The following is a 14,087-nucleotide window of genomic DNA, read 5'->3' as shown; positions in this document are numbered from 1 at the left end:
TTCTTAAACGAGGTTTCCTGAAGCTGCGAATAGGTCAAAAGCATCCGAACATTCCCTAAAAACGCGACGCGACACGAGTTTTCATCAAAATGAATTCACGTGTGCGCAAAAATAACAAATAAATGTCACAGCGCCATCTACCACTGAACCGAACCGCTGCGCGAGGCCTCGGAGATCTCCAGCGCAGACGATTATTTTGACTGCAACGAAAAGGTGCTGTGACGATCGGACGGAGAAATCGAGAGTTTTGACATGTAAAAAACCCGACAATCCGGCGTGCGATCGGATGGATTTTTGGAATCAATAGGATATAGAAAACGTGATTTGGATTATCATTGCAACACTTTTCTATTTTTAATTCTGTGCAGCTATTAAAATCCATGTTTAACATGTACACAAAACGCACTGGGATGTTATATGAATATCCTGCAAGAGTTGAAGGCTGGCTTAATACTACAGGTAAGAAATAAATATTATTCATTCTTATTTTTTTTGTTACCTTCGTTGCGTGTATTTGAATGTCCGCTGTCATTTTGACTGAGGAAGTTTAAATATTCTGTGGAACGTGCGGGAGTTTTTGTTGAATTGGAGGCGGTTCAAAGACTTGTTTCATACCGGCTTTTCCTTCTTCCTGGTGTCGGATGTTTTGACAGTCCTTGTTAGGCTTAGTGTTCTCTTCGCTTTAGGGATGCTGGAGTAATCAAGGAGGATAGTCTTCTATCCTCTTTGGGAGAAATAGCTGAAGTTTTGAGAGCACGATTAATTCAGAGATGCCTACCGGGGGTAGGGGTATGGATCAGGGGTGCCCAAACCCCTACGAAGGGCGCACCCCCTAAATATCTCGAAGACCCCCTCCCCAAAAGCAAGAGCACCCCCCCCTAAAATGAGAAAAATAACCCTCAACCCCCCCCATAAAACTTTAATGGTGCAGTCTGCGCCATGACCCCCTCCCCTCTAGGTGGGCACCCCTGTATGGATCATGGTTCAGACTTTGCCATTGGAATCCTTAAATGGATATTTCGTGGTTTATAATCTCATTTTTTTTTTGGGGGGGGGGGGGGGGACCTGGCTCTCAGGGTTTGCTTGTAGAGTTTAAGGGTAGAGCGCCACCATCCTTGAATTGGGGAGGCACCCTTTGATAAGTAAAATAATTGTTTTAGGACATTCTGAAAATTTATGCAAATAATGTGGAAATAAAATTTTTAACGTTTCTTCATTACATTGACTATTGTTGAAATTGTTAGTGTATTTGAGTTACTTAATCAGAACCCCATTAATTGCTGTGCCCAGGAATTTAATATTTTATGCATGGTGCTTTAACTACGATACATTTTGTCATGAGATTAATATCAGGCGAAAGGTTTAAATGATACTAGGTCTGTTACTCTGGATGGCCTGGAAAAGTCAGGGAAATTTTTTTCCCTAATGTCTAAAGGGCAAAACAAATCCTGTTAGAAAGTCAATAGATAAAACATTGCCTTTACTTTCAGATTATATTTTTTGTATTTCCCTTTCAGGTAAACAGTATCAATTGAGGAAGTAGAAGCAAAGGGATGTAAGTGCCAAAATATAAAAATTTGGAGTACACACTAATTGTAGGAGAACATCTCCTCAATTTTGGTTCAAGAGTAGCGCGTGTATTCTTGACAGGAGCTGCTATACAGCATGATTTAGAAAAAGTTATCAATGAAAGTCTATCAAGGATCATATCTTTAAACGCGTTTTACTCAAAACTTGAAAATATCCACTTACATATCTTTGCTTCTCACTGCCTCAATTACTTTTTTGTGATCGAAATTTTGAGTATCATAAAAAAAATAGATAATTTTTTTCCGCGACCACCACAAAAATATTGTAACGGATTCGGTGCGACTTCCACTTTCTTGAAATGAAGACACAGTTCTTGATAAAAACACAGGAAATTTATTTACACTATGTACAGGGAAGATCTTCAACAACTGCTAAATTATTCATCAGCAATTAAGCAATTATCACACAACACCGTAAACTCAACGTTTACACACGTATTTACTTCCAAATACGAAAACAACACAGCGAAATGCCTCGCTATAAACAGAGCAAAATGTTCTCAGTTCGAAATATCAACCGAAACTGACTGTTTATCCATCGCTAACGGCTTAAATACACCGAAAAGAATTTTCCACAACATTCTACACGTTTCTTTCGGCTTCCCGAAATGCGTAGACCGTTATCAATGAAAAGAAAAATAAAATAGGGGTCGTATACTTTAGCCGAATGAAAAAGGGGTTGTATATTCATTACGGGAAACTATTTACAGGTTACGTTACTACAATAATTACTATTTACAGGATTTGTAACATTGCCCCCTTCCTAAGGACTGCACGTCCCGGGCAGTACAATCCCCAGAAAGGGTGCCAAACTTCTATCACATGTTCACAAATACACACATTAAATAATAATCAATAATGCATAGGAAACACAATAATAACAAGAAATATTACTAAACATTAAAAGCAAAAAAATTATCTACAAATAAGATGTTATCAACCATGGTTGTTTACGTAATACTCATGAACTATGGCCATAGTATGGGGCTAACCGATCATAATGTACAACCCTAGGTTTTGCATTAGGTGATTTTTGGATCCTCACTACGACGTCATTCAGTCGGTTAAGGACTTTGTAGGGTCCATCCCAATGCGACTGCAATTTGGGTGAAAGACCTTTCCGTCGGATGGGATTCCATAACCAAACCTTGTCGCCTTCGTTGAATTCATGTCCAGTAGACCTTGTGTCGTATCTGGTCTTCATCTTCTCCGCCGCGATGTTGATTCGCTCTCGTGCGAAGTTATGAACGTCTTCCAACCGGGCCTGGAGATCCTGGATGTACTCCTCAGGCGATGAAGGCGCATCCGGAGGACGACCGAAGACGAGATCACAAGGTAGCCGAAGCTCTCGTCCGAAGAGCATCTGAGATGGGGCATATCCGGTAGTCTCGTGGACAGCACTGCGGTAGGCCAGCAGGAACAAAGGTAGCTTCTTGTCCCAATCCTGTTGATTTCTGGATACCATAAGTGAGAGATTATTCAGGATTGTGCGGTTAAATCTCTCCACCATGCCGTCCGATTGTGGGTGTAGTGGTGTTGTCCTAGTTTTCTCAATTCCGAAAATTTGACATAGGCCCTTAAACACAGCAGAGATGAAATTCCTCCCTTGATCGGAATGAATCTGCAAAGGTGCTCCGTATCTCGAGATCCAATGTTGGACTAGAGTCTCTGCTACGGTAGTAGCCTCTTGATCTGGAATGGGATATGCTTCCGGCCATTTGGTGAAGTAGTCGATGGAAACAAGAATGTATTTGTTCCCATCAGCAGTTCTTGGTAGAGGACCCAGGATGTCGATCCCAATTCGTTCGAAAGGAGCTCCAACGTTGTACAGATGTAGCTTCCCTCTGCTTCTCTTCTTCGGTCCTTTACGAGCAGCACAGGCGTCACAAGAATGGCACCACTTCTCCACGTCATCCTTCGCCTTGCTCCAGAAGAAGCGCTCCCGAACTTTATTGAGAGTTTTCAAGACACCAAAATGTCCTCCAGTCGCACTACTATGTATTTCTTTCAGAACATCTGAAATCCTGGATCGAGGAAGTAGTAACTGCCACCTAGATGTCTTGCCGTCGTCAGATTCCCATTTCCGGTGTAGCACGCCGTTCCGTAAATGGAGTGAGTTCCATAAAGCCCAGTATCTTTTTGTTGCAGGACTGAAGATGGAAACGTCCTGCCAGCTAGGGCGTCGACTGTCACTTTCCATGAACTCTAAAATTGGTTTTATGTCGGGGTCTTCAAGTTGATCTTTTCGAACTTGGTCATCACTCCATGGATCAGGTTCTGATGATGTTGGAGTCACTGTCACCTGATAGGCGGTAGGGCTAGTCGTTCCATACTGTTTCTCGATTCGGGAACAATAGTGGCAGTTCTCAGGACAGGGTCTCCTTGATAAAGCGTCAGCATTCCCGTGAGATAACCCTTTTCGATGCTTGATCTCCATGTCATATTCCTGGAGCCGCTGTATCCATCTGGCTATCTGGCCTTCTGGATTCTTGAAGTTCAAAAGCCAAGTTAACGAGGCATGATCTGTCCGAAGCAGAAATTTTCGGCCGTAGAGGTAATGATGGAAGTGTTCTACAGCTTTCACTATGGCCAGTAACTCCTTTCTGGTGACGCAGTAATTTCGCTCCGACTTTGATAAGCATTTGCTCCAGTAAGCGATGACATGTTCATTTCCGTCAATTTCTTGGGATAAAACAGCTCCAATTCCCTCGTTGCTCGCATCAGTGTCCAGGATGAAGGATTTTTCAGGCTGAGGATAGGCGAGGATAGGCGTTGATGTTAAAGCCTCCTTCAGTCGTAGAAATGCATCTTCGCATTCTTTTGACCATTCAAACTTTTGCTTGCTCTCCGTCAGCTTATGCAAAGGTCGTGCAATGTTGGAAAAACCCTTCACAAACTTCCTGTAGTACGTGCAGAGCCCCAGGAAACTTCGCAACTGATGGATGTTTTCGGGACGACTCCAACTCCTGACCGCAGATACCTTCTCTGGATCGGTTTGTACACCCTCAGAAGAGATGATGTGACCAAGGTAGTTCACTTCCCGGCGGAACAAATTACATTTGGACGGGCTTAACTTCAGATTGGCTTCCTTAAGCTTTTGCAGCACTTTCCTAAGATTTGCCAGATGTTCTTCGAAGCTGCGTCCCACGATGATGATATCGTCTAAGTAGACCAGACAGGATTCGTAGGAAAGTCCTCTTAACACTGTCTCCATAAGACGCTCGAACGTAGCTGGTGCATTGCAGAGGCCGAAGGGCATCACTTTAAACTGCCATAAGCCTTGTCCAGTTGTAAACGCTGTCTTCTCTCGGTCATCAGGGTGTATCTCAACCTGCCAGTAGCCGCTCTTCAAGTCCAGGGTCGAAAACCACTTGTGTCCGGAAAGAGTGTCTAAGGTGTCGTCTATCCGTGGAAGAGGGTAACTGTCTTTCTTGGTGATTTCATTCAGTCGTCGGTAATCGACACAAAATCTGGTGGAGCCATCTTTCTTTCGGACCAAGACGATGGGAGAGGCCCAAGGACTGGATGACGGTTCGATTACATCATTCTCCTTCATCTCTTTCAGAAGGGTTTCAACCTCTTCCTTCTTAGCGAACGGTAGTCGTCTTGGATGCTGTTTAATAGGGGGGTGTTCTCCAGTGTAAATCCTATGCTGCGTTAAATTCGTACGGCCAACATCCTCCGATGTAGATGAAAACAGATGCTTGAAGTCGTCCACCAATTGTTCCGCAGCAGTTCTTTGATCCTTCGATAAGGGTGCACTCCCAATTAACTTCGATGTCAAGGACTCAGAAGACACAGTCTCGGGGGAATTGATTCTTCTAATGATGCAGTTTACGGGAGTACAAGTTGCTAACACTTCGCCTTTCCGGATATTCCTTGGCCTTTCACTCACGTTGGCGACTCTCACAGGAATTACATCCTTAGAAAGGTCCACAAGCGTAGATGCTACCAGCACTCCTTTTGGGTTATTGCTTAAGTTGGGGTATTCAATGAGTCCAAATCTAAAACTATTGCTTTCTTCAATGGAGCCGGGTATTAATGATTCTGACCTTGAGGGAATTGATAAATCTGTTTGGGCAATTATTTGATGAGCGGATTTTACATCACTTTCTGCGGGAAAGACTGCTATGTCTTCTCTCGTCGAGTGCAGCTCGTTAGTCTTGAAGTCGAGGTTGAAGTCATACTTCTTTAAAAAGTCCAATCCGAGAATGAAGGGGTCTATGATAGCAGCAACGAATGCGGTATGATGGTAAATGGCATCTCCAAACACAATTTCTAAGTTCACTTTACCTTCAATCTCGATCTTGTCACCTGTCACAGTTTGGAGGGTAACGCAGGGCGGCGTCCACAGAATGTTGAGTCCAAATTGACGAGCCACATCTGTTCTAATGATCGTAACATTGGCTCCAGTGTCAATAATCAATTCGCATGGAAACCCGTTTACATATGCGTAAACAAACAGTCCATTACTGCCGCCACTCGTCGATGAAATCTGGAAAACTTTGGGATGGGGCTCATTCCAATTTGGCGACCTCCGCCCCGCGAGATTGCCATGGCTTAGTTTTCCTGGACCTGCGAGGGAGAGGTGCTCTTCCCTCTGGTTTCTTGACGAGCTTCACAGTTTCTTCGTAAGTGACCCTCGCCACCACATTTCCAGCACTTAAGTGATTGCCCATTATGGTCCTTGGGAGCCGAAGTCCTTTTGAGGATTCCTGCAATTTCTTTTATTTGCTTTTCCAGTTCAGCAAAACGTGACGAAACCGGATCAGGCTCATCAGTTTTCACGCCGCGGATTGAATGGCGATCCTTGCGGGTTGCTTGCTGGGCGGCCTCTAACTTCATCGCATACACAACAGCAGAACTCAGGTCTTTGACATCCGCCATCCGTAGAGCTTTCTGGATTTCCGGATCTCGAACCCCGTCGATGTAGTAGTTGAGTGCCAGGTTGTCTCGAACATCCGCAGGACAGTCACAAAAAGCAAGATGAGACAATCTCTCGACGTCCGCCGCTAGCTCTTGCAGGGTTTCCCCGGTTTTCTGGAAACGGGACTTCAACTGGAGTCGGCTGAAATCTTTCTGGCACTTCTCACCGAAGCGAAGCTCCAACGCAGATGTGAGGGCGGCGAAATCCAGGCGCTGGCTGTCCGGAAGGGTCTGGAGAATGTCCGCTGCGTCACCTCTCAGGGATGCTGCAAGATGACAGGCCTTGGTAGCAGAGTCCCATCCGTTCGCTTCCGCCACTATCATGAATTGAGTTTTGTAAACCTGCCACGAAGTTTTCCCATCAAATGTGGCAAGTTTAATGGACGGTCGAGCAACCGATGTGGGAGCGCCAAACTGTACAGAGCTGCTTTCCGCGGTCGCCAATCTCCTTTCCACGTCCTTAAAGATCTCTTCTTTAAGTAGATGAAATCTTCTATCTTCATCTTCAAATTTATTTTCTACAGCATTGAATCGGCTTTCAACGGTATCAAATTTTTCTTCAATAGCATCAACTCGATGCTCTATGTCATTAAATTTATTTTCCATCACAGTCTTTACCGAAATAAGGTCGTTTTTAATTTCTTCTTGGTTAGACGTTAAGTCCTTTTTCAGCACCGTTAAATCGCTTTTTAACTGGTCTTGATTTGCCAACATACTTGCAGTCAGATCACTTTTTAATTGTTCTTGATTAGCCGCCATACTTTCGCTCAAGTCACTTTTCACAGCATTAATTGCTTCCAGAAGTTGTTTTAATTGTTCATCCATTGCGCGAGTAATCACCATAAAAATAAAGTCCAAATTTAAAAAGTCTTTATGAAAAAAAAATGTCCAAAGTCACACTTACTGCAAGAAAGTCCTGAAGTAGCCCCACGTTGGGCGCCAATTGTAACGGATTCGGTGCGACTTCCACTTTCTTGAAATGAAGACACAGTTCTTGATAAAAACACAGGAAATTTATTTACACTATGTACAGGGAAGATCTTCAACAACTGCTAAATTATTCATCAGCAATTAAGCAATTATCACACAACACCGTAAACTCAACGTTTACACACGTATTTACTTCCAAATACGAAAACAACACAGCGAAATGCCTCGCTATAAACAGAGCAAAATGTTCTCAGTTCGAAATATCAACCGAAACTGACTGTTTATCCATCGCTAACGGCTTAAATACACCGAAAAGAATTTTCCACAACATTCTACACGTTTCTTTCGGCTTCCCGAAATGCGTAGACCGTTATCAATGAAAAGAAAAATAAAATAGGGGTCGTATACTTTAGCCGAATGAAAAAGGGGTTGTATATTCATTACGGGAAACTATTTACAGGTTACGTTACTACAATAATTACTATTTACAGGATTTGTAACAATATATCTACCTATTTAAAGAGAAGGAGAGTTTGTTATTGTATAATGTCCACGTTTTTATACATTTGCATTTTAATTTTATTTCCTACTAGTGATACCCGCACGGCTTTGCCCGTAATAGAAAAATGAAAAGGTCTTTTGGTTCGCCTGTATATTTACAAATAATGTATGGTGAATTTTCTCGCCAGTTGGCTTGTACCCATCTTACGGTTCCACGTTATGATAATTTCGTAATTTACTCGTCCATCTTATGATATTTTTTTTTCTTAAAATTGGAATAAAAAAAGAACCATATCGAATTTTCGAAAAATCGCTTCGAGGTGCACACCCCCATGCTACATACTAACTTTGTGCCAAATTTCATGAAAATCGGCCGAACGGTCTAGGCGCTATGCGCGTCACAGACATCCTACAGACATCCTACAGATATCCTACAGACATCCAGACATCCTCCGGACAGAGAGATTTTCAGCTTTATTATTAGTAAAGATAATGTTTATCTTCAAACTCTTAACTTGTGATCTGTTTTCATTGATTGTGCTAAAATAAGTTTCTTTGCCAAGCTACTAACATTGCGATATTGTAATTTTTTTTTTTTTGGTGATTGTTGTGTATTTGAATACTATAAATCTGGAAATATGAAATTTAAAAAGTGAAATTGTATAGTAAATATATAAATATAGAATAATAAACTTAAAAGGATGTAAACAAGCCCGGATCTATAAATTTTGGCCCCTCCCCCCTGAAACAAAATCTGTTGGGCCCCTCCCCAAAGGCCAACAATGTATACTATTTGCAACGTTAATGAGTCTTAGTGCTAGGTTTTTTTTTTTTTTTTTCAGTTTCTAGGGTTGAGGTGCCCCCCGCACTGCACTGTCTGCGAGTCCTTAGATCTGGGCTTGGATGCAAACATATTAGTGTTCAATGATAAATGTTGCATATAAAATACATTATTTTGTACCTTTTACTTTACCGCGAATCATAACTTTTTAAAATATTACAGCTTGTAAAATTAAATACCAATCCAGTGGGATGGCGAAAATGCACATAATTTTTATAACTAAAATTCAGTTTCCGAAGGAGGAATAGATAATATGTTTCTCTTTGTAAAAACAAAGGGATACAAATATTGCATAAGAAATATTTAAATTTTGCTTTAATCAATTCATGAAAAATAATTTTTTGCAATAAGATAAACTATCTTCAGTTTGCTAAATTAGGGCGCCATTTATGTAGAATTCCCGTTATAACGAATATACCGATACAACGAATTATCCGTTTTGACGAAATAAACTTTCAGTCCTGATTTAGTTTCTATTTACATTGCGTGTCTTCCATTACAACAAAATTCCAGTTACAACGAACACAATTTGAGGTCCCTTGAAGTTCGTTGTAACGAGATATTTTCAAATATTTCAATTCAGTTCACTTTTTTACGTCAGTTTAATGCTTCCACATGTGAAAGTTATTCAGAATTGCTTATCGATTCACATTTTAAAATGCAACGAAAATATCGTGATCAGCTTTCTTTTTGACCTTAACCTTAACCGAGGAAAGAAGGTGTACAGACATAAAAAGTTGATAGTTTTTTTTTAGATTGATGGATGAAACGATTTTCCGCATGACTTAGGCCATAAACCATTGAATTGTCCAATCAGAAATACTTTGTTTTGGCGGCTGATATGCAAATAACTAATCACAGAATTGTAATAAGAAGCACGAAAGACTTCTATGATTTGGCGTGGGTGTTTGGCGAAATATGTTTTTTTGCAGCTGATATAAAAGTAAACAAACCACGCTCAAATGACGACCCACGCTATTTACTTTCACCTTTCAACTGTTGCACAGTCTAATGTCATTGAAGTCAGAAGTGAAAAGTTGATGAAAATCTTATGTAATGAAAACCTATCATAAAATGTTCGTAGGGGAGACTATTGTACCTTGGACTACTTTTAAAACTTTTTGGTTTTCAAAAAAATATTATGCGATTTTTACGGTTTTTAGTTATTAAAACTTAACTTCAAGCCTTTTTGCATAAGTAAAAAAATGTTTCGGATTATAAAAAAAATATTTTTCTATTTTTGTATATTTTTCACAAATTTTATGTAATTTGGTCCATGGTACATGAAGCTCGTGGACCTCTTGTACTCGCTTAACTGCATAACTTACGTTGTATTCAAGTTTGTTGGACCATCTTTCATTCAACTTTTTTGAATGCCTAGTAATGGTTGACCTGCTCACTTTTTCGGCCTCTCTAAAAGTCATTTTTTTTTGTCAGGATCATTACTTCTTACTGCTTCAATAGCATTTTGCAATTCCTCAACATTTACTGGATCCCTCTTGATTCCAGTTTTACTTCGAGTCATGAATAAATCCTACCTAAAAAAAAAAAAAAAAAACACTCACAACAACCTATTGTACCTTGATCCAGTGGTTCAAGGTACAAGATAGAGCTTGGTTTCAAGGTACACGAGGGTGCATGTTTATACAAGAGTGGCTATCCTAACCTAACAGCTACGTAAAAAGTAAAGACTAAATGTTGAATACACTTACCGAGAGATAGGCAATGGATATAGTGGTCAATCAGTTGGGTAACACTAATCTTTAAAAGTCCTATTTCATTTGAGCAACGCTGGAATTATTTACTTTTTGTTTGCACAAATCACAAAACAATCACTGTCCACATGGAGTTTTAACCTGCAACTCGCTCTGGCAGGTGGAGACTGTCATGGCTGACATAGAACCGTGATTCCTCACTAGGTAAAAGCGCTAGCTGATTAGAATGCATGGCGCAAGGTACACCATGGTCAAGGTACAACATTCTCCCCTACATGTAGCATTGTAGGCAACGTCGATATGTATGTATGAATCTTCACTAATAATAAAGCTGAAAGTCTGGATCTCTGTCTGGATGTCTATTAAGTGCATAGCGCCTAGACTGTTTTGCCGATTTTCATGAAATTTGGCACAAATATAGTTCGTAGCAAATAGGGGGAGCAAATGGAAGCGATTTTTCAAAAATTCGATTTTGTTCTGTTTTTATGATTGTATTTTTACCACTATTGATGGATTTAATTCCTCTGTACCGAGCGAATCACACATAACGTGGGGAGCAAATGAACAGAGCATATTGAAGATAAATTCATCATCCATTATTTGTAAATATACAGGCGAACCAAATGACTTTTTAATTTTCTACTATGGGCAAAGCCGTGCGGGTACCACTAGTAGATAAATAAGGAAAAAAGGAATCAAATTTTAACCGAACCCAGATACTGGAAGACGTGATTGTGTTAAAAATGAAAGAGGGGATGGTGACTGGTGGACTTTCGTTGGTTATTATTTTTTTTTTTTTTCAATTTATTTCCTTTCATTTTATTTTTTACTCTTTTTGGCGAGTCCTCTTTTGTTCACAGTGTTTTTCACTCTCATACAGAGTGGGGGAGAAGGGGGCACATTCTAACAGGTCACATATGGACGGCTCAATATTCCCAAATTTATCTAAATGAAAATTATGAAATATATATATTTCAATAGCAGCACTATGATCCACTTCCAAAGAAAATTTGAGGGCAGGAAAATTTTCTGAGTTGTTTTAATCACGCCGTTTTGAAACTTAAAATGTAATTTATGCTAGATTTATTTGGATCCTAATTAATACACCTTTGTATTGAATTATGAAAATTAATTATGTGAAAATACAAAGCTTATTTGTTGAACAATAATGATCAACAAATCAAAGCAAATGTTGATCAAAAAGATTTCTACTAGGCTTGGTTTAACAAAATTATAAACGTCTAACTATGCGGCACATTTGGACACTGCATTGGGGACACATATGGGCAGTTTAAATGTGGCCTAATATTACATAACAATAAGTTTTTGCACAAAATTTAAGAAATGAGGTGCTTAAAGTAATTTTTAAATAAGTAACAAAGGGCTTGCTTACATTCTGTGCTAATAAAAAGCGGTACAGTTACGTTTGGATCAAAGTACGACAGTAAACATGTTCTTTTTATCTGCACACATAATTGAAAAAAAAAAAAAAAGTGCTTGAAAACTGTTCTCGTAAAAAAGCGGGAAAATGAAAAAACAGTATGTGTTGAAATTTATTGAAACATAATGTGTAGTTGCTCGAGAAAACGGGGGTCGGAGAGAGAGAAAGAAAGAAGGATAATTCACATACATCATATAGTTTAACCTTAAAATTGTCAAATTTTCCGGCGTATTTAGCAAACAATTTTGAATGAAGAAGGGCGCTCTCCAAAAAAGATATTGCTTATTCCTCTTAATTTTTAGTAATTCCTCTGAATTTATTACACATTTTGAAAAACCTTTTTTGTTTATCCTAATATGAGACTTAGTATCTGAAAATAAACACATTGTTTAAAAGCAGTATCTCATACCGTTGACATTTTGATTTTCTACCGAAAAACAGTCAAGATTTTTATGTAGAAATATCTTTTCTTTTTCATGGGTCATGAGCTGTTTACGTACAAGATAATGATAAATAATAATCTGTTTCAGAGACGTAAAAAGTGAAATGCGAAATTTGCAAAATACCTTTACTTTCGCATCAAAATACTTGTGTTTTTTTTTTCCTTCCCCAAATATATTTTATCATTCTTTTGTTTTTATAAAAGTAATTCTTATCTGAAGCGTTTCCAATGAAGTTAAGAATGCTTCATTCAATTTTGGATGTATAATTACATTTTTTTTATTGCAAGGGAGTGTGTCAAAAAAAAAAAAAAAAAAAAAAAAAAAAAAAAAAAAATGCATTTAGATTTTCGTTTGTTAACTTATGCATTTTGTTTCTTAACCATAAAATAAACCATTAAAAAATAAAGCATTCTAAAATTAGATTGCCTCATTTTTATGCCTCATATGCATTACTTTAATTCGTTTTCGAGTTTGCACTATTCTTGTACGAGTAAACTCACCGCTGCAGGCTGCAGAACAAATTGAATGAATTCACAAGATTAGCTATCAAAAATGAAAGAAGAAAAAAATAAAATGTGGAGCAAAAGAATCACGTAAAAATCTTAGGTGCCTTTGAATATTTCTTTGTGGTTCTTCATTTTGAAAGAATCAACCACGTTTAATTATTATTATTTTTATTTCTTTATTAATGGGGTCGTTTCCAAAATTTTAAAAGTATTTTTTTCTGAAAGAGCATACTTAAAAACATAGGATCTGACCATTTTTTGAATAATGTATTAAAGTTTAATATTTTTAAAAAATTACTTAAATTGGCGCGCTTTTATTGTTTACACTTCTGTCGTGTGACATCATAAATGATGAAATGCCATTCAATGTTGCCATTCACAGAACAAAATATTTAATTCGCATCTTTACTCACTTGTATTGGCAACGATAGGGCTGATAGCAAGCGTAGAGCGCAATTTTAATTCGCTGCTTGATTATCATAACGTGGAAACGTATTAGAAAGATGCGCCAAATTGCATCATTTGTGACGTCATAAAGACCACGCCTTGTTTGAAAAATCGGACATTTAAAAAAATTAATTTAAAAACATTGTTGGGAAAATGAAAGTATTTACTGGGTGCATGTAATTTTTTTTGCTCATTCTATCCATTTCAACGGCTAAAAGTAGTACTTTTGACTGAATGAAACCACCCCATTCTCTTTTGCGGTTTTTACCAGTGGCCGCCGCTTATATGAATCACGTTTGTTCTAAACAGTTTTGATTCCAAAGAGTGGCTGATTCAATAAAGCGGCCAATTCAGTAAAGCTAGATTTTGTTCTGTTTTTGACAATTTGATTCATTAAAACGGTTTTGATTCAATTAACCACTGATTCAATTAACAGGCGTCCAGTGTATTTTGTAAAGTTGAATATGGTGGTCTTTTTGGAAATATTCTTAAGAAAACTTTTCTCCAGACTTTGCGTGTTAAAAATTATAATCCTTACTACATTTAAAGTTTGACCACGTGGAGATGGCGGATGAACTGGAAGCGGAAAGGGTACAGTTCATTTTGTAGTAGGCATGATCGGCGAGATTGCACGATCAGTAAAAACGTAACTTCTTGCTCGCTCTCGCAGATCCTACCTATTAAAAAATAAAGTGTTCTGTTTTTGCTCTTCCAGTTCATCCGCCATCTCTCAGCTACATCAGCATTT

At 38.8% G+C, this 14,087-nt stretch overlaps 1 protein-coding gene across 1 annotated transcript in view; it reads left to right on the top strand.

The window, feature by feature from the left end:
• Nucleotides 1-212: 212 nt before the first annotated feature.
• The window catches only part of LOC129224570 (ras GTPase-activating protein nGAP-like), a 471,622-nt gene continuing 457,747 nt past the window's right edge, over nt 213-14,087 (top strand). The window contains exon 1 of the mRNA XM_054859047.1: nt 213-459. Within this exon, the coding sequence (XP_054715022.1) occupies nt 381-459 (79 nt within the window). The 5' untranslated portion in view covers nt 213-380. The remainder of the gene's footprint in view (nt 460-14,087) is intronic.

The sequence above is a fragment of the Uloborus diversus genome, chromosome 6, assembly GCF_026930045.1.
Source record: "Uloborus diversus isolate 005 chromosome 6, Udiv.v.3.1, whole genome shotgun sequence".
Lineage (NCBI taxonomy): Eukaryota > Metazoa > Arthropoda > Arachnida > Araneae > Uloboridae > Uloborus > Uloborus diversus.
This window is presented reverse-complemented; position numbering and strand designations above follow the sequence as displayed.